This window comes from Pseudorca crassidens, chromosome 18 (assembly GCF_039906515.1).
Source record: "Pseudorca crassidens isolate mPseCra1 chromosome 18, mPseCra1.hap1, whole genome shotgun sequence".
NCBI lineage: Eukaryota > Metazoa > Chordata > Mammalia > Artiodactyla > Delphinidae > Pseudorca > Pseudorca crassidens.
In genome coordinates, this window is record NC_090313.1 from 12,605,800 (window position 1) to 12,627,313 (window position 21,514).

Below are 21,514 nucleotides of genomic sequence, written 5' to 3' on the forward strand. Positions count from 1 at the left end.
TCTTTGCCCAATGGTAGAAATAATTTCCATAGCATTTATCTTCCTAAAATGAAAGTAAAATGCTGGATGAAAATCATAATTCTTGTGGTAATGCTAAACAACTTCAGGATAGAGTCCACAGGGGTGGGCTAGGGCGGGGGCTGAGACAAACCAATGCCAGCCCCCATCAAGGCATTTTTGGTTGTGTATGAACATGACCTGGGAATGCCAATAATATGCATGACAGTGTTAGTGCAGAATAAGGCTCTGGTATTAACTGTGATTCCTTTCCCCCCATTATAGACAAGTGATTTTATGACTTTCAGTGCAGACAAACTGACAAGTATAAACATTTCTTCTACTGGATCACCACCCACTCCAGTAAAAGACTTTGAGCAGGGCCATCGCCATATCCTTCTAGTCTGGGCCCCAAACAAATACCAAGTGGTAAGTAGCTGGACACCTGCAGCTGACTCTTGACTGTGCTATTGGAGACTGTGCTATTGGCCTTTTAGTGGTGTGACTTTTTTTCCTCCCCATGTAGTATTATATTAGATAATCCTCAATTCTTCCTTTTTCAAGGACACAGTCATTTGACTTCCAGTAAAGGTTTGACTGGTGGATGGGAAGGGTTAATAGTAATTTTACAAATTTTAAAAAGACCTTCTGGGCATGGTATGGTATATGTGCACACAGGTCACACAGAGTACCTGTGTGGATTCTCAGAGACTTTTTGAGATAAAGTTTCAAAGATATCTTTAATGGCATTCATTTAAAAAATTTGCACTGAGTAATTGGGAAATTAGAGCCGTCTCTAAAAAAAGAGTGAATACATCAGGTAAAAGCAATAGAAATGCATAAAAATGATTTCATAACAAAATATAGGCATCTGGATATTCCATTCAGCATATAAAGAAGCTATGAAGGTGTAGTTGACCTAATGAAGGAGTTGTGCGTATTCTGTAAGGTGAATTTAAGTGAGCTTGTACAGAACTGCGATATGGAGTTAAGACTTCTTGGTAATGTGTTTAATTAGGGAACTGTTGAGTGGCTTGCCCTAAATTCTTGGAGAGCAGTGTTCTGTGGAACCACTAGAAAGCAAGCATGAAAAGTTGTAGAGGCTCATCTTAACTTCAGGTGAACCAGGGCTGAAGAATGGAGCCCAGCAAATGTAGTCATGGTGCCCTTAGCTCCTAAGATAAATGCCAACATCACTCTCCTTCTGAACTTATTCTGATGAGTTAGATTTGAAAATGTTTTCTTTCTCAGGTAAAGGATGGCCTTAACCAGAAGCCAGAAAATGGAAAAAATGGCATCAGGTATGTGTATTTCTTTAAAACTTAAGTTATATCAGCTTTTTACATAACTAATGTATACCCACAGTAAAATTCAACTATAACAAGGATATAAAATGAGAGTATGTGGTTTACCCCAAGAATGTAAGGCTGGTTCAATGTTTATTTAAAAAATTAATTAATTAATTTATTAAATTTATTAAATTTATTTATTTTTGGCTGCACTGGGTCTTTGTTGCTGCGCGTGGGCTTTCTCTAGTTGCGGCGAGCGGGGGCTACTCTACGTTGCGGTGCGTGGGCTTCTCATTGCGGTGGCTTCTCTTGTTGCGGAGCACAGGCTCTAGGCATGCGGGCTTCAGTAGTTGTGGCACGTGGGCTCAGTAGTTGTGGCTCACGGGCTCTAGAGCACAGGCTCAGTAGTTGTGGCTTACGGGCTTAGTTGCTCCGCGGCACGTGGGATCTTCCCGGACCAGGGCTCAAACCCGTGTCCCCTGCATTGGCAGGCGGATTCTTAACCATTGCGCCACCAAGGAAGCCCTGGTTCAATGTTTTCTAAATCATAAATAAAATCCATCATCTTAATAAACTAAAGAGGAAAAGCCACATCATCATATCAATTGATGCAGAAAAAGCATTTGATGAAATTCAGCATCCATTCATTTAACAACTCTCAGCAAACTAGGAACTGAAGGGAACTTCCTTACTCTGAAAATGTACATCTAAAAAAATCCAAGCTAACATTGTACTTAAAGGCAAAAGTCTAAATGCTCTCCCCCTAAGATCAGGAACCAGGTTAGATTGTCCACTCCACTCCTATTCACAATCCTTCTGGATGCTAGTGCCATGAGGCAAGAAAAATAAGTAAAAGCATCTAGATTGGAAAGGAAGAAATAAAACTATCCCAACTCACAGAAGACAGGATTGCATCAACAAGTCCCAAGGACTCTACAGAAAAAGCCCATAGAATCAGTAAGTGAGTCTAGAAAGGTTACAGGATACAAGGCCAACAACAAAACGAACATATTTCTATATACTAGCAATAAATGATTGGAAACTGAAATTTTTAAACTATACCTTTTACCATAGCTCAAAAAAAAGTGATGAAATACTAATTATAAATCTTATAAGACATATACAGGATTTGAGAGCTGAAACTACAAAAGGCTGATGAGAAATCAATGAAGACCTAAATAAATGGAGAGATATGTTGGTTTCATTGATTAGAAAACTTAATATAGAAAAGATGTCAATCCTCCCCAAATTGATCTATAGGTTTAGTGCATTTCCTATCTCAATCGTAGCATTGGTTTTTTGGTTTATGATTTTTCCAGTTTTATTGAGGTATAATTGACAAAATCATATATATTTAAAGTATACAACGTGATGATTTGATACATGTATACACTGTAAAATATTTACCACAATCAAGTTAATTAACATATTCATCACCTCAAAGTTACCCTTTTTATATTATGAGAATTTTAAGATCCAATCTCTTAGCAAATTTCAAGTATACAATATAGTATTAATTAGTCACCATGCTGTACTTTATTTAGATCCTTAGAACTTATTCATCTTAAAACTGAAAGTCTCCCCTCACCATTCCCTCCTTCCTTGGCAACTACCACTCTATTCTCTGTTTCTATGGATTCAACTTTTTCTTTTTCGGTTCCCCATATAAGTGACACCATACAGTATTTGTCTTTCTCTATCTAGCAGATTTCACTTAGCATAATTGGTCAGTGTAATGATCCAGAAATAGACCCACCCAAGTACAGTCAACTGACTTTTGACAAAAGTACAAAGACAATTCAATGGGCTAATAAGTTTATTCTTTTAAAAAAATGGTGTTGAAACATTTGGACACTCATATGTAAAAAGTGAATTTGTCCTAAACTTCACATTTTATACAAAATTATATAACAAATCTTATACATCATGTAGGAAAATTAACTCAAAATTGATTACAGACCTACATGTAAAATGTACTATTAAATTTTTATAGGGAAACAAAATCTTTGTGACTTGAGTTCTTAGATATGACACCAAAAGCATAATCCATAAAAGAAAAAAAATAAATTTTCTCAAAACTAAAAACATCTGTTCTATAAATCTCACTGTTAGGAGAATGAAAAGGTAAGCTACAAGCAGGGAGAAAATATTTACAAATCACATACATATCTGACAAAGAATTTGTACCCAGAATATATAAAGTACTCTCAAAACTCAATAATAAAATAATCCAGTTAAAAAATAGAGCAGAAGATTTTAACAGACATTTCACCAAAGAAGATACACAAGTAAGCACATGAAAAAATGTTCAACATCATTGGTTATTGAGGAAATATAAATTAAAAGCACAGTGAGTTTTCATGACACACCTATTGGCTGGCTATAATTTTTTAAGCTGACAATATCAAGTGCTGGTGAGGATACAGAGCAACTAGACCTCCCAATGCATTGATAATGGAAGTGCAAAATGGTACAGCCATTCTGAAAAACGGTTTGGCAATTTCTTGTCAAATTAAATAGATACTTACCATGTGAGCCAGCCATCTCACTCCTAGATATTTATCCTAGAGAAATGCAAGTTTATGCTCACATAAAACCTATACTCAAATGTTTATAGAAACTCTGTTTATAATCACCAAAGATTGGAAGTCACCCAAATATCCTTCAGTGGGTGATGGATAAACAGACATCAGATTTTATTGCATCCATACAATGGAATATTACTCAAGAAAAAAAAGGAATGAACTACTGATTCATGCAACAATATAAAAGAAATTCAAGTGCATTATGCCATCAAAGAAGCCAATCTCAAAAAGTTATACATACTATATAATTCCATTTATATGACATTCTGGAAGTGGCAAAAAAACCCCTAAGAATGAAGAACAGATTAGTGGTTGACATGGGTAGGAGTGGAGGAAAGGTTTAACTACGCGGTAGCATGAGGGAGATTTGGGGGCAATGGAACTGGTCTGTATCCTGATTGTGATGATGTTTATATAAATCTAGACATGTGTTAAAACTCATAGAACTATATAGCAAAAAAGCCAGTTTACTATAAATACACTTTTTTAATAAGAATAAATTGGGGAAAAATGAGAGTAGGTCTCCTATTTGCCTTAACCCTTACTGCAATTCCCATTTCTTTGTGGCTACAACCGAATTTCTGATTTTAGCTTTTACTAGCTACCACTAGAACACATTAATAGAGAAATAAGTATATTATTACGGTGGTATCTACTAATTTAATGATATAAAGAAATTAATGTACTCTTCATCTCTCTTTACTGCCCATGTTTCACATTGTTAATACTTAACATTTATTTTTCCGTGTATTTCATGTGCTAGGTGGAGTCTAAAAAATAGATCAATACACAGGATTTACAATTTGACTGTATAAATATTAGTTGTAGTGTAATAAGAGTGATCAGTCTGAAAGAGAAGAGAATGTAACTTTATAAACTTGAAAATGTATCCTCAAAGGGAAATGTTCTGGATGTCAAGATTCATTGACATTCCATGAATTGTTCGGTGGTACTGCATCTTGATTGCCTTAATTTAACCAAGGCTTTCTTGCCTAGCTTTTGTTTTTTCCTGTAACTTACTTGACCTCTCATTGACAAAAGCATAAGTCTTTATCCCCAAGGTGAGCGGATCCAGGGCTCCATGTCTCTGGAAACCTTCAGCATGCTCTTTGATCTCACTGGAACCTTTGCTCTGTAACCTTGTGATACCACTATCCTCATAGAATTTTCATCGTATGCCCAGGTTTCTGCCTTTCTTTCTTGGATCTCGTGTCATCTTTCTGGGACACCTTTCTTGTTTTGCTGTGGGATATGCTCAGTTATCTTGTCAAGAGAAGCTGTGAGGTAAATTGCAAGCCCTTGCGTGCCTGAAAATGCCTTTTTCTATTCGTACACTTCATCATAAGGTTGGATGCTATTTTCTCCCAGAACCTTGGAGGGTTTTTTTCTACTGGCATCTAGTACCTAGTTGTGCAGACAAAAAAAAAAAAAAACCAACAAAAAGCGTCTGCCAGTCTTTGTAGTTGATTTCATTTTCTTCTCCCCACGCTTTTATTATCTCCTTTCTCCTTGGTGTTCTCACAGTTCTCTGCAGTAAAAGTAAGTCTGGATGTGATTTTATTCATCTTGCCTGCACTAGGCCCTTTGAATGTTTGGTTCCTTCCCTCGTTTTCTTTGTTCCCTTCTGTATTCGTTTGCTAGGGCTGCCATAACAAAGTGCCACAGACTGGGAGGCTTAAACAAAAAGAAAATGACTTCCTCACCGTTCCGGAGGCTGGACGTCTGAGGTCAAGGTGTCGGCAGGGCTGGTTTCCTCTGAGGTCTCTCTCCTTGGCTTGTAGATGCCGTCTTCTCCCTCTGTCTTCACATGGTCATCCCTCTGTGTGTGCCTGTGTCTTAATCTCCTCTTCTTATAAGGACACCAGTCGTCTTGGATTAAGGCCCACCCTCATGACTTCATTTTACCTCTTTAAAGACCTTGTCTCCAAATACAGTCCCATTCCAAGATATTGGGGGGTTAGGACTTGCGCATATGAATTGGGAAGTGGGGAACACAATTCAGCCCCTAATACCTTTTCCAGCTTCTGGATTGTTGCTCTGTCCCTCACACACGCACATACACACAACTGCCTTAGCAGACCTGGAAGGAAGTACACTAATAATGGTCACCTGGCCCTTTCCTGACCTTTGTATTTGATTCTGAGCTGGCAGCACCTCTGGGATTTCCTTTGTGCCTCAGAATCCATTGCTTTGATTTTGTCAAAAATGTCTCCCGGGCTTCCCTGGTGGCGCAGTGGTTGAGGGTCCGCCTGCCGATGCAGGGGACACGGGTTCGTGCCCCGGTCCGGGAAGATCCCACGTGCCGCGGAGCAGCTGGGCCCGTGAGCCATGGCCGCTGAGCCTGCGCGTCCAGAGCCTGTGCTCCGCAACGGGAGAGGCCACAACAGTGAGAGGCCCGCGTACCGCAAAAAAAAAAAAAAAAGTCTCCTAACTTTAGAAACTTTGGACAATTTAGATTGTGGTATCCTTTCTTGTTCTGGTGCTGTTAAAGCTTCGTTCTTCTCCTCCTCTTCCTCTCCTCCCCCTCTTCCTTCCCCTTCCCTTTTCCCCCTTCCTCACTCCTCTCCCTCTCCTCCTTCATTGTCTTTGATGAGATCTTACAAAAGAAGGATACATGAGGTCACCAACACTTAACTCCACCAATCCATCCATGTGGTAAAAGATAAACCAGAAACTTTTTTCTTTTTATTGGCAACAACAAATTCTTAATGGATCAAAGGTTTTATTATTTATTATTTCAGTAATGCCCAAGAGACACATTTTTAAAAAAAGGGAAGTTCTGAAAAACTAGCGTCAGAAACAAACTGATAATTAGAACAACTTCAAAAATTTCAGGAAGTCAGACTTCTGAGTAATATATGAACTAAAGGAATAGTATATAGAATCTTAAGCAAAATGGAATCCTCTTAATTATGTGGTATCAGGAAGCTGCAGGACTTAACAGACTACAGTCTTTTAAATAAATGGCAAGATACTTCATTCAAAAAGTGGTCGAGAGTTTGATACTAATCTTTCTCATGAATTTTTTTAACATTACATATTGCTACATATATATGTATCTATAAACAATATGTTTTTGGCATGTTTTTAAACTTAAAATGTTATTGTTGGGCTTCCCTGGTGGCGCGGTGGTTGAGAGTCCTCCTGCTGATGCAGGGGACGCGGGTTCGTGCCCCAGTCCGGGAAGATCCCACATGCCGCGGAGCGGCTGGGCCCGTGAGCCATGGCCGCTGAGCCTGCGCGTCCGGAGCCTGTGCTCCACAACGGGAGAGGCCACAACAGTGAGAGGCCCGCGTACCGCCAAAAAAAAAAGAAAAAAAAAAGTTATTGTCTTGTGTATATGTCATTCTACAATCATATTATAAAATATATTACATTAAAATATTATTTTAATATTTAGTCACATTCATATATGTGTCCCTTATCCATTCACTTAAACCATTGTATAATATTCCATTGCGTAGATATACCACAATTTTTTTGGTCCATTCCTCTGTACAGGAAATTTAGGTTATTTTCATTTTTCCAAACAATGTCACAGTCCACATTCACATATGTTTCTTTGTCCACATGTGGGAAGTTTCTCGAGAGCAGTGATCTTTAAACCTTTTATCACATTCAATAAAAATATTTTGAGCATGTACCCACAATGTATGAATATGGTATCCTTTATAAATTATAAATGTATATAAACTACTATACCAAATTAATATGTTCATCATAAGTAATACAAAAAAGAAATATAAAAAGGATGAAGAAAGTTTTAAAAAACAATATTTTACAAATATTTTTATTCAGTAGTGGTACAGAAATCATTCATATAGATAATGTGATTGTATGCTTCCTTGGTTGCTAAAAATCTCAATTTAAGATTTACTGTCAGTTCAGTTTATTTCAGTCCTGGTCTTGACGACTGCCATACTGAAAAAACACTCCCTTTAAGGAGGGAGTGTAGCTGGGGCATGATTGGCCATAAGTAGATTCAGAAAGATATCTTCATTTTAAAAATTGTGGAGTTTTCCAAAAACGGTACTGGAAATCCACATACAAAGGACTGACGTTGAACACCCGCCTCACTGATCCCATATATAAAAGTTAACTCGATGGGTCATAGACCTAAATATAACTAAAGCAATACAATTTCTAGAAGAAAAATAGGAATGAATCTTTGTGACCTTGGATTAGGCAGTGGTTTCTTATATATGAAACTAAAAGCACAAACAACAACAACAAAAATACTAATAGGCTTCATCAAAATTGAAAACATTTGTGCTACAAATGATGCCATCAACAAAGTGAAAGACAACCCACAGGATGAGAGAAAATATTTGCAAATCATATATGAGAGACTTATATTCCAAATGTATGAAAATTATTACTACTCAATAGTAAAGGGACAGATAACCCAATTTTTTAAATGGGCAAAGTATTTGAATAGACATTTATCCAAAACAAATACTGTTGGCCAAAAAGTACATGAAAAGATGCCCAGCAGCATTATTCATTAGGGAAATGTGAATCCAAACAACAAGATACCCCTTCACATTCACCAGGCTCTAATAAATAAATTTTAAAAAAAAACAGGTAATAAAAAGTGTTGGTGAGGAGGCAGATAAATTGGAATCCTTATACACATCTGGTGCGAATGTAAACTGATGCAACCACTTTGAAAAACTGTTTCTCAAAATGTTAAACATAGACCCAGCAATTTTTCACCTAGGTATACACCCACAAGAAATGGAAATATATGTCCACTCGAAAACTTGTAGATGAATGTTCATAGCAGCATTAGTCACCATAGACAAAATGTAGAAACAATTCAAATGCCCATTAACTGATAAACAAAATGTGGTCTATCCATACAATGGAATATTATTCAGTGATGAAGAGAGATGGAGTACTGCTATATGCTGTCACATGAATACACCTTAAAAACATTATGCTAAGTGAAGGAAGCCAGGCACAAAGACCTCCTGGTGTATGATCCCATTTACATGAAACGGCAGGCAAATCCACAGAGACAGAAAAGAGATTAGAGGTTGCCAAGGACTGTGGGGAGGGGCATGGAGAGAGACTACTCACGGGCATTGAGTTTCTTTTTGGAGCGATGAGAACTGGACTCTTGTGATGGTTGCACAACCATGTGGCTGTAGTGAAATCACTGAATTGCACACTTTAAAGGGGTGAATTTTGCGGTATGTGAACTATAGCTCATAAAGCCTTTTTTTAAAAAATTTTTTATTGAAGAGGAACAAATATCTCTGTCCCCTCGTTATAATTTTTTTTTTTTTTTTTTTGCTGTACGCGGGCCTTTCACTGTTGTGGCCTCTCCCGTTGCGGAGCACAGGCTCCGGACGCGCAGGCTCAGCGGCCATGGCTCACAGGCCCAGCCGCTCCGCAGCACGTGGGATCTTCCCGGACCGGGGCACGAACCCACGTCCCCTGCATCGGCAGGCAGACTCTCAACCACTGCGCCACCAGGGAAGCCCCCCTTGTTATTCTTTAAGGAACTGGTCCCATCTTGTTTTCTCAGCTGGTTCCCACTCTCCATCCCTCCTCCCATGATCACTTTGTAGCTTAGATCCTGGTGCTCCTAAGATGTCAGGCCAGCTTGAAGCCTAGTGGACCCTAGGATTTGCCTGATCAGAGCTCTTAGAGCACAATTGATCTGGAACCTCCGCTTTCCATGCCTTTTGAAGCACTCAGAATGTGTTTGCTGTTTATCCTCTTCTATTTTGTGTGTATATGAAAACACATCTGATACGTGTGATGTTGCTTTTTTTTTTTTTTTCAGATTATTTCCATTCTTATTGGTATCTTGTACCAGCCCTGAGACATATGTCAGGCAGGCAGTAGTACTCAAGCCTTAGGATAGGATTTATTCAGTCTTCTGGCTTATAATATATAAAGCCAGGCCCCAGGCCCAAGGGTCTACTTCCTAATTGCATACTGTTTCCACTGTCTGTCTTTTGAATGGTTCATCTTAACCTTTTATAAAAGTGGCATTTACAGTTTGGAGCAATATTCACTCTATTAGGCTCCTGTTGACCTACATCAGGTTCAGTTTTCTATTTTAATCACCTGTTAAATGACACCAAGTCAAATGTTTCATAAAAATGTTGTCTCAGTCCCTGGAATTTGACCAATATTACTTATTGCCACAAAGTAGATGAAACTTGGCCACTGTTGACAAAAAAATTAATCAATAGTCTATCTAAAGGAGAAGTAGAGAATTTTATTTGAGCAGATCTAAAAGATTATAACCCAGGAGACAGTCTTTCAAAAAACTCTGAGGACTGTTCTCCTTGTTAGAAGTCAAAGGTACTTCATTGATACAAAGGTACCTCAAGGGAATTTTCTGGTGGTCCAGTGGTTAGGACTCCGTGCTTTCACTGCCGAGAGCTTGGGTTCAATCCCTGGTTAGGGAACTAAGATCCCACAGGCTGCCTGGCACGGCCAAAAAAAAAAAAACACCACAAAGCTACTTCAAAATACACATTTTTGAGGCAAAAGATTGTACATCAAAATGACACACATTTTTACATAAGGTTCACCAAAAACACATAGTCTAAGTCTGCACATACAAAGCAAGCAGTAGGTCACCACAACCCCTTACAGAATTAGGAGAGAATGTTATCTTCCAAGGAGTTACACTGCTGACGTCAGAAGAAAGGGAAAAAAAATTGATCTTTATGGTGGAGCCAGCATTCCCACCTTTGGGGAGGTCAAGTTAATGTATAATGCACACTGCATATTAGGGAGCGCTCAATACAGAGCAGGGAATGTTATGTTTCCATATTCTTGTCCTGCCTTAAAACGTAAATTTTATTCCATCACCATGTATTTTAGGGATGTGGAAGTTAAATTGTTCTTTATGGTACTTAGGTGTATGCTGTTATTACTTCTCGTTCTCTGAATTGGATAACCTTCTGTATGCCTTCAATCACCTATCTGGTAGGAGAGATCCGCTGGTCTTATTTGGGGTAGCCCCCTTCTCCCTGGGGCAGTACAAGAGTACCAGAGTCTTCTCTAGCCTGGAACACTTGAGGAAGGGATCTCTAATCATCTGTCCACCCGACCACCACCTATATGGTCCTTTGGAGGCAAACAACTCTCAAACAGTCCCATTGAAGCTTGGGCACAGGGAATGTTTCAGAGACTGGAAACCTTGGGACCCAGCACCCAGTCCTACTGGGTGTTCCATTCCCAGCCGTATTCCCGTGGGGTGCTGATCACTGTTACTCCACGACCTGCAGACACAGGTCTCTGCCATCTGAAGGGAATTCCTCAAAACTGTCTCTGATTGCTGGGCTGGCCCATGTCTTCCTGTCCACTCCTTGGAGCCCCTCCCTGCCTGAAGCTGCTCTTTAAAGTAAAGGAAATGAATGGGCTTCCCTGACGCTGTAAAAGAAGCCCCAGTTGGAGGCTGTCTTTTAGGTACTCGGCAGCTACTGCTTTTGGTCCTTCATCACTTTGGCTGTCAAGCTTCTGAAATAAGAAGCGCAAAGACATGGCTGCCTTCCGGAGGGGGAGGAGATCAGCAGCTATTTCAATCTGTACTTAATATCCCAAAATACCACTGAAATAGTTCCTAGTCAGAGAGTACTTAGAACAGTTCCCGGCATTTACCGGTGTTAAATAAATTCTTTTAGGTGTGTTCTCATGAGGTGAGCAAAGACAAACCTAGAGTAAGTTACTTTCTGCCTTTATACTGTAGAAATCTTCTGCAGACATCTTAAATTCCTTCCAAAAGGGAACAGATCCCAACTTCAGATACACATACTGTGACCTGGAGCAAGTCATTCCATAGTCCACTCACAAGACAGATGGTTTTCTGTTTCAGATTTGTAAATACTCTTGCTGAGAGCTTCAGTGTCACAATGGGTGAGGAAATTTATGAAAACGTCACCAGTCACAATGCCAGCGAATATCATTTTTTCTCTTCTGGCAGGTAAGTACCTGTAGTGGACACTTTGCTCCCAAGTTCAAGGGTTTCAAGTCTTTTCCTTTAAATAATACATTGAAACTTTCAATACCAAGAACGTTAATTTATATTAATCTTCCTTTTCATAGAAAGAGCTTCACAGTAAACTCATCAGAGATTGCACAACACTGTGGAAATGAGTTCGAAACATCCTACCTTGAATTTGGTAGTGCGTATACCTATGTAATCACAAGGAAGGTTAGTAACTCATTGCACTGAATCAGAAGTTCCACTCAAAGTTTATTGATATGAGTCCTTGAAAACAGGACATAGTAATGATTTAACAGAGTGATATTAGGATCTGTATTTTAAACGAATTTAGAATTAATTCAGTTCACCACTAATTCTGTGGTTTATCATTGCCTTAAGTTCACCTTTAGAATAAAATTAAACAGACTGACCTGCTCTAATCGTTCACATTGACCACTGTCCTCATAGACTGTCAACATGGACCTTGGAAGCTTTTCGTTCAAAGAGCTGGCAATGTTTTCAACAAATCTGACTTCCAATCTGCTCTCTTATTTAAGAATAAAAAGCTAGTGAACATATTTTCAAATCCTACCAAGTCCATCCCATCCCAAGGATAAAATGCAGTTTTGCATATTTACATTTAAAATGTGTGCTTTCTGGAAGATCCTTTGGTGTAACCCTGAAGGTCCAAATTCAGTTTGCCTGTCTGAGCAATTTTTATTCTGGAAGCAGTCTCGCTTTTCATTTCTTCTTCTTGCTTTTGCCTTACTGGTTTAGGATAACGGCTGCCTCGAACCGATAGTAGTTGAAGATATTTCCCCGAACACAGTCAGCATGGCCCTGCAAATCCCCCAGTACTTCCTCCTCACCTGCGGCGAGGTGGTTTTCTCCGTCACGGGATTGGAGTTCTCATATTCTCAGGTTTCCTATCTGTCGTTCTGTACACCCCTCTCCTACAACCCTGCCTTCAAATAATGCTGCTGGGACTTAGTTAAAAGCTGGGGTAGCCATGTATTTACAGTGTAAAAAAAATTCTAGAAAGCATTATGGTAGGTTCTACCAAACAAGGTTTTAGAAATTACCAAGTCTTATTTACTGAATAAGAATATTACCGTTTAGGGAATTCCCTGGCGGTCCAGTGGTTAGGACTCCATGCTTTCACTGCCGAGAGCACAGGTTCAATCCCTGGTCGGGGAACTGAGATCCTGCAAGCCACACGGCGTGGCCAAAAAAAAAAAAAAAAAAAGGAATATTACAATTTAGCATCATGAGTGTCCATATATAGGTATCTGAATTCCCAGTCACATGCTAGAGATTTGGGGTCCTAAGTAGGAAAAACTACATTAACGACCATTACCAGGGTTGTGATGGTCAGTGGATCCCACGTTCTGAAACAACCTGTTCATAGCAGGCTCATGCATAGGTCTGTGTCCTCATTATTTTTAAGGTTCACTCGAGGTCTCTTTGTAGCTCCCAGTAAACACACTGATTAAGGCCTAGCTTTTATTTTATTTATTATTATTATTTATTTATTTATTTTTGCGGTACGCGGGCCTTTCACTGTTGTGGCCTCTCCCGTCGCGGAGCACAGGCTCCGGACGTGCAGGCCCAGCGGCCATGGCTCACGGGCCCAGCCGCTCCGCGGCATGTGGGATCTTCCCGGACCGAGGCACGAACCCGTGTCCCCTGCATCGGCAGGCGGACTCTCAACCACTGCGCCACCAGGGAAGCCCAAGGCCTAGCTTTTAAAAGTTAAAAAGTAGTATTGCTTTTGTGACTATTAGACTAATGAGGCACATTTTGCTGATACCTAAATTAGAGCTTAGGTTCTAAACTATTTTATCAAAATACAGTGACAGTCGTCCTAAGCCCAGCGTGCCTAATACCTTCAAGTTTTGCAGTAAAGATGGTAAACATGAGCTGGGTAATCCCTTTCTGCGATGACCTCACAGTCTAGTTAAGGATAGGACTGTAACACAGGTGACAAGAGTTCTAAGAGAAGTTTTGGTGACATAGCAGGGAAGCTCCCCAAAGAGCAAGGTGACAGCGCAGAGAGCAGCCTCCATTTGGGGGGAAGGAGAGGTTGGACTGGATGGCTTTGTCTGAAAATTCTTCTGTAGAAGCAGAATCGGTTCACCTATAGATTCGTCCATTTCATTAAGATGAGAGCTTTGCAAGCATGTGGAGAGTGAAAAACAAAGGATTCTTGTGTGTTCATACCACAGGAGCATTTGGGATGTCTTGTTATCCAAGTGATAATCCTTTTTGCATTTAGACCAGCCTGACTCTTAATGTGCATTTTGGGGGTAGACGGCCTAATTAAGGGAGTCCGTGAGTTAGCTGTGTTCCGCTCTGCGGTTGACGTCTACATCGGGACTCACTCTGTTTCGTTTCCTCAGGCTCCTTCCAACATGAAGTCAGTGCTTCAAGCAGGGTGGCTGTTGACAGTGGCAGCTGGCAACTTCATTGTCCTTATCGTAGCAGGAGCGGGCTCGTTCAGCGAACAGGTACTGGTGCAGACAGAGATCGCGCGTACCTCTGTCTTCTCACCTGTTAATCGTCATCGCGACGACCCTCCCTAGCTGTCTGTATATACACGTGGTCCTCTTGGCTAATGGCTGAGGAGAACTGCCAGACCAACCAGACAGGGCAGATACAAAAAGGCCTTATGGCCAAGTGCGTGCTGATGCTTCTTATTTCTACTTGGAAAATAACCAGATGTAACCAGATGGGGTTAACATACCTACACGCTCATATGGTTTTACTACCAAAGGAAACATCTTTCCTGGCCTCAGTGAATGCGGCTCAGTGGCCCCAAAGCAGGCGTGTTATCCAGAAAGTTTCACAGTACCTAAAGTTAAAGCCATCCTAAAGGTTGTCGTAATTTTTCCCATTAAAATAAAATGAGGGCTTTTCTGGTTCTGGAACTCTCCTTCAGCACTCAGAATCTCTGCCTCATGAGGGAGCTGTCCCTTTACCCCATCAGACTCATTACTTCCCCCACCAGGTCCCATCAGAGCCTGTGCTAATCCTGCATGCTCATGACCTCAACGTTTTGCCGAAAGATAACATGGGGGTCTTACCTGAGAACACTTCAGCACATTCTTTTTCCCTCAAGAGTACTCTGCCTGGTGTGCTCTGGGTCCCCATCCTTCCAGGGGCCAGCTATTTGTCTTAAGACTCGGGTTTTTCGGAAATTTTGTCTCATCTTCTTAAAGTCCTGGGTGTCTGCACTCCAGAGCCGTTCCAAGAACGTGACTGTTACATTGGGCATTCAAGAAAAGCTGGCCATTCTGTATCTGTGGCAGTAGCTACCAGTTTCCCCTAACAACTTCATTTCCAACACCTTCGATCTGGATGTCTCTAGAAAACACACCCGCGATATATACATTCCCATAACCTGTATTGTTTTTGTTTCTTTCCTTGCTCCAACTTCAATTCCTTCAAAGTGGGCCGAGTATGTTCTGTTTGCGGGGTTGCTTCTGGTCGTCAGCGTAATATTTGCCGTCATGGCCCGATTCTATACGTACGTCAGTCCAGCAGAGATTGAAGCTCAGTTTGATACGGATGAAAAGAAAAAGTACCCGGAAGAGAGTAACCCATATCCCAAGTTGGACTCCGACTTACAGACACAGCTGTGAATATCAAGAAGCAAGTGGAGGACAGATTGGGCCCAGGATGTGCCCAGGTGTCTGTCCCCTGGGGGCAGGACACTCTGTTGTATGGCCGCTGATGGGGAAGACTTCAGAACTGTGAAACAAACCAAGAAAGCTGTTCTCTAAGCAGCCAGCAATGAACCTAGCACTCTAAAAGAAGTCCTTGTGTTTGTTTGTTTTTCAGAGGAGTCTTATTTAAAGCGCGCGCACACACACACACACACACACACACACACACTTTCACAACACTGAGTCCACACCCTGCATTTAACTCCTTTCCTAACACACGAAGTTATTTTGGCCTAACTTGAATTTTTGAACCGGTGGCAAAGTTCCATATTGTTTGCATTCAAACACTCTATGGAAACAATGTTAAATGAGGCAAAAAGTGACTGTTCAGGCTTTAGAATGGTACACCATAAGGACTGGCTAGTAGGAACTGGTAACTTTACTTTCTGTTTTTAGTTTTGTCTTTCCAGTCCCTACCTCTTTTTAAATTATGTCTAACTCAAAAAACTACTCAGGTAAAGGCAAGTCATGATTTTTAGAGTTTCAATGGTATGAAATAAATTCTCATTCTTAAGAGTAAGTGTCTGTGTATTTGGGTGGGGGCAGAGTAAGAAATCCTTAACATTTCCTTTCCTGATTATAAAAGCTGTGCCCGCTCATTCAAATTTCCTCAGAAGGTGATAAAAGCATGAACAAAGCAAGACCCACATACAGTAAATTCCAGGAACATGAACTATCAAAGTTTGTTTCCTGCTTTTCTCGGGGTTATCTGTGGCCACACTGCTCTTTTCTACTAGGAGCTTCCCGTGTGCATATATTTGTACCATCTCAAAGTGTTTTTCTCAATACTCGTGAGCATTTTTCTACTTGAATAAAAATCGTTCCAAAATATTATGAACACTTCCTGCCAAATTCATCCTATAGATATTTATCATATAACCATTCCCAGGTATCAGACTCAGAACGAGTCCGCTTTGGCACTCTTGGAAAAACGAGCAACAGTTCTTAGACAGACGTGTGCACAGTTCTGAATGTGGAAACTGGTTCCTGGGTTAGGAGCTTGGATCTCTAAGATGCTTCATGCACAAGCTTGTCATTGCAGTGCGGAGACGGAATGAAACAGAGAAACAAAGTCTAGAGTGAGAAACGCAAATGTAATGATCAAAGCTTGCTGAGGACCTTTTCTACCCTTTGGATCAAGTCCTCATTCCTTAACTGTTTCTTCTGTGGATATGTCACCTTTCTCTCTGATCTACCAACTTCTTCTAGTTCCTGGAATGCAATGGGTTCTCACTTCTAGTCAAAGGCAAAAGAAAAATCAGGTCTTGAGACACTTATTTTCTACCCACCCCTCGCCCACGCACTCCTCCTGGCAAAATGCTCTTCATATTCAGGATCCAGGCCGCTTCCTCCAACGGTTTTCCTGTTCCCCAGTTTCGTTACCAAATTAAGTTGCATGGTCCCTGTTTGAGACCTAGCCCAGCTGGGTTCAAGAAGGCAAATAACAAAACTGAAGCTGAGATGGACACAGCACAAGCTTTATTCATGGGCCAAAGAATGGAGAAACAGGAGGTAAGTTCACAGATCAACTTCTCACCCATCTGGTGAGAGGGATTTAATTTTAGAGTCAAGACGAAGGGAGGAGGAGTGAGGCTAATGACGGGAGGCATATGCATTAGTCTTTTAGCGCTTTTTCCGAGGGAGTGGAGCGCCACCGCGTTTATCCTTTTTTGGTCCTTGATGTCCGGTCATGGCCTTTGGTAGGTGTGTGTCATTTGATATGCTAATGTAGTAAAATCACTGTATAATGAGACTCAGGGTCTGTTGGAGGTCAGATTCGATTCGGGCCACCATCTTGGTCCCAGCTGGTTCCATCTGGGTTTGTTTTTTTAATTAATTGATTTATTTATGGCTGCGTTGGGTCTTCATTGCGGTGCGCAGGCTTCTCATTACGGTGGCTTCTCTTGTTGCGGAGCACAGGCTCTAGGTGTGCGGGGTTCAGTAGTTGTGGCACGCCAGCTCAGTAGTTGTGGCTCGCGAGCTCTAGAGTGCAGGCTCAGTAGTTGTGGCGCACGGGCTTAGTTGCTCCGCAGCATGTGGGATCTTCCCGGACCAGGGCTCGAACCCCTGTCCCCTGCATTGGCAGGCAGATTCTTAACCACTGCGCCACCAGGGAAGTTCCCATCTGGGTTTTTTTGTTTGTAGCTTCCTTTCTTATCTCTGGACCCTTTAACTTAAAGATTTATGTTCACTCCTGCTAAAGGTAGGGGTTGGCAGGTTTTGAGCAGAGACCTGGAGCAGCTCTGGCAACAGTCTGGCTGTCTCTCCTCTGCACTCCTGTCTCGCACCCCCGGTGTGTTGTGACTCTCCAGCTTTCCGTGGGCCGGAAGCTCTCTGCATGTATCCTGTGATCCACTTAATTTCCGGAAGGTGGTTGGCCTCTTTGTGTTAAATAACAATTTAAAATCTCTTGGACCATGAGGGGTGAGATGGAAGAGGCTGAGGACTGAACCTTGAGCAGCGATTTGAATGCGCCTCGGTGACAAGGTCTAGTGTGAAAGACTCGCTATAAGGGACTATGGATTTTGCCTCTCTGGTCATTTCTACCCTCTAACTTACACAGTATGCCTTTGATGGAGGAAAACAACAGTCCCGGTGATGAGCTCTCAGCTCCATTACCCCACTCTCGTCAATAATCCAAAGAGAACTCATCCTAAATTCTCAAAATATATTCTGGTCCTAACACTTCTTACAGCCGCTGGGTAACACGGGGCAACTCTTCACCTTTCAAATCTCATTTTCCTCTCCTACAAAACAAAGAGAACACGAGACAATGTGAAGTCTCTAAAATCCTCTGTTTGAGGGTACCTGGCACACACCAGGCTTCCAAATGTTGAATGAAGACCTGCCCCTCGATCGACGACGACATTAATATTGAGTATGCTTTGCAGTTGGACGAAAACATTAACTCAGTGTTAATGTGACCTCCACTGGCCTTTAAAGGATAAGAGGGGGGACGGGGGGCATCAGGGCACTTTGATCATCAGGGGTGAGTTTTCAGAGTGATCTTCCCTCTAATCTTCCCATTTCTTCCAAACGTAATCAAGACTGATGGGTGCGACCATGGGGGTTCTAGACAAAAGACTTTGGACAGTGGTAAGTGTCATGGGGCAGGAGTGGCCAAGGGGGACGCATGGGGCCAGATCCACAACCTCTGGTCTTCTGCCTTTTCCTTGGCCCCCATTTTTTTGTGCTTTACACCTTTCTCTAAGTTGCTGATCAGTGTTTAATCAAAATAATTCACTGACTTGAACATGGGCTGAGTGTTGAAGTACGATCCTACATGGGTTGGGGAGAGTATCTGGAATGGAAATGCTTTCGTTGTACATAGCAGGATTTCATTGTTTATACCTAAAAGCCAGAATAGTTTTTGGGGTTTTTGTTTTGTTGTTTTTTTAAATTTTTATTTTATGTTGGAGTATAGGTGATTTACAATATTGTGTTAGTTTCAGGTGTACAGCAAATTAATTCAGTTATACATATACATATATCTATTCTTTTTCAGATTCTTTTCCCATTTAGGTCATTACGGAATACTGAATAGAGTTCCCTGTGCTGTACGATAAGTCCCTGTTGATTATGTATTTTATATATACTAGTGTATATGTTAATCCCAAACATCTAATTTATCCCTCCTCCCCTTTCCGCTTTGGTAACCATAAGTTTGTTTTCTATGTCTGTGAGTCTGTTTCTGTTTTGTAAATAAGTTCATTTGTATCATTATTTTAGATTCCACATATAAGTGATATCATATGATATTTGTCTTTCTTTGTCTGACTTACTTCACTTAGTATGATAATCTCCAGGTCTATCCATGTTGCTGCACATGGCATTATTTCATTCTTTTTATGGCTGAGTAATATTCCATTGTACCATCTTCTTTATCCATTCTTCTGTCAATGGGCATTTAGGTTGCTTCCATGTCCTGGCTATTGTAAATAGAGCTGCAACGAACATTTTGGTACATGACTCTTTTTGAATTATGATTTTCTCAGGGTGTATGCCCAGTAGTGGGATTGCTGGATCACATGCTAGCTGTATTTTTAGGTTTTGAGGAACCTCCATACTGTTCTCCATAGTGGCTGCACCAATTTACATTTGCACCAACAGTGTAGGAGGGTTTCCTTCTCTCCACACCCTCTCCAGCATTTATTGTTTGTAGACGTTTTGATGCAGAATATTTTGGACAGTGGTTATAATGTCCACATGAATCTTATTGGCCTATTCTTGTTTTGTTTCCACGTGTCTCCATAATTTTTTTTTTCATTTTGTGGATGTTCTTTATTTCTTTCAGGGTACTAACATTTATTTTGCATCTATTTTAGACTTTATAAAGTTACTTTATTAAATGCATCTTCCAGTTTAATTTTTGTTGACCATTTTAGCCATAGATTTTTGTCATGCATTCTGGACTACTTCTGCAGCTTCATTTTTTTTTTTTTTATAAATTTATTTATTTTTGGCTGTGCTGGGTCTTCGTTGCTGCATGCAGGCTTTCTCTAGTTGCAGCGAGCGGGGGTACTCTTCTTTTTGTTGCGGTGCACGGGCTTCTCATTGCGGTGGCTTCTCTTGTTGCGGAGCATGGGCTCTAGGTGCGTGGGCTTCAGTAGTTGCAGCACATGGGCTCAGTAGTTGTGGTGCAAGGGCTTCGTTGCTCCGCGGCATGTGGGATCTTCCTGGGCCAGGGCTCAAACCCGTGCTCCTGCATTAGCAGGTGGATTCTTAATCACTGCGCCACCAGGGAAGTCCTGCATTTTTTTTAATGACAAATAGAAGTAGTTAACACTTATTGGACACTGAATATGGGCAGACAACATGTGAAGCACTTTACTGTGTCATGTTTACAAGCATGTGGTCCTTGCAATAGCCCTATAATTTAGATTCCTGTTATTATTCCCATTCCACAGAGCAGAAAACAGGCACAGAGAAACCAAGTAATCTGCCTCAGGTCACATCTACCATCTGGCTTAAGAACCCAGGCTACCAGCCACTACACCAGCCTGCCTCTCACTGCCAATGGTTACTGGACAGTATGGATTAACTGAATTTAATCCTTATAACAATAATAAAGAAGGTGTTATTACCCCCATTTTAGAGATGAGAGAACTGAGGAATAACCAGCTTAAGTAACTTGCCCACAGCCATATACCCAACAGTTGGCCAAGCCAGGATGTGAACCCAAGCATGTCTGAGCGGGGAGAAGTACCTCTCTTCTAATCACCAGGCTGTACTGTCTTTTTTCACGAAGTCAAATGCAGACATGTGATGGCAGGAGTGATGTACCAGGGACAAGGACAAAGGGCGCACTGGGGGGCCTCAGAGAAGCACGATCCACCCGAAATCCAGGTGGACACCCCAGGGCTGGCCTAGATGGGCAAGAGGGGCCATGTGTAGGGAGGAGAGGCTGGTAAACCCTGCTCTCAAAGGATGAAACAGAACAGATTAAACACAGTTACCATCTTAGAGGGATCCAGGACCTCCTGTAAAGACCTTGTGACGTTCTGGAAACACTGGAACGCCCTCCCCCGTGGATCTGGGTTTTGCACGCCCCCGTGGCCAGTGGGAGTCCTGGCGTTGGCGCCTCCGAGGTCATGGTGCTCAGCTCTGAAGCTCGCCATGCAGGGGCCAGGGTCTCACATGAGGGGCAGCCGGCTTGGGAGGCAGGGGTAGGGGTGGGCTACAAAGGAGGAGTGGCCAGCAAGTCACAGCAGGGGCCACAGACAGCGGGCAAGCTGTCTGGTTTCCTTTCTCACTGTGGTAAAACACATGGGACAAAGTTCACCGCGAACCATTTTGAAGTCTCCAGAGTCCAGAGGCATTAAGAGCATCCACTCGGCTACGCAGCCCTCACCACCGGCCGCTCCAGAGCTTTTATCATCTTGCAAAACTGAAACTTCACCCTCATTAAACACTACCTCCCCACTCCCTGCTCCTCCCAGAGGCCTCCAGCAGTTCCCCTTCCAC

At 41.5% G+C, this 21,514-nt stretch overlaps 1 protein-coding gene across 3 annotated transcripts in view; it reads left to right on the forward strand.

Moving 5' to 3' along the window:
* SLC15A1 (solute carrier family 15 member 1) overlaps positions 1-16,064 on the forward strand; it is a 71,347-nt gene extending 55,283 nt beyond the window's left edge. For 2 of the 3 annotated variants that reach the window (XM_067712944.1, XM_067712943.1), the window contains exons 17-23: positions 283-426; positions 1,249-1,298; positions 11,715-11,822; positions 11,945-12,053; positions 12,603-12,746; positions 14,225-14,332; positions 15,275-16,064. In XM_067712944.1, the coding sequence (XP_067569045.1) occupies positions 283-426; positions 1,249-1,298; positions 11,715-11,822; positions 11,945-12,053; positions 12,603-12,746; positions 14,225-14,332; positions 15,275-15,466 (855 nt within the window). In that variant the 3' untranslated portion in view covers positions 15,467-16,064. Of the gene's footprint in view, positions 1-282; positions 427-1,248; positions 1,299-11,714; positions 11,823-11,944; positions 12,054-12,595; positions 12,747-14,224; positions 14,333-15,274 lie in introns of those variants that run through there. The other variant, XM_067712945.1, reaches the window with a different exon arrangement.
* The last annotated feature ends 5,450 nt before the right edge of the window (positions 16,065-21,514 follow it).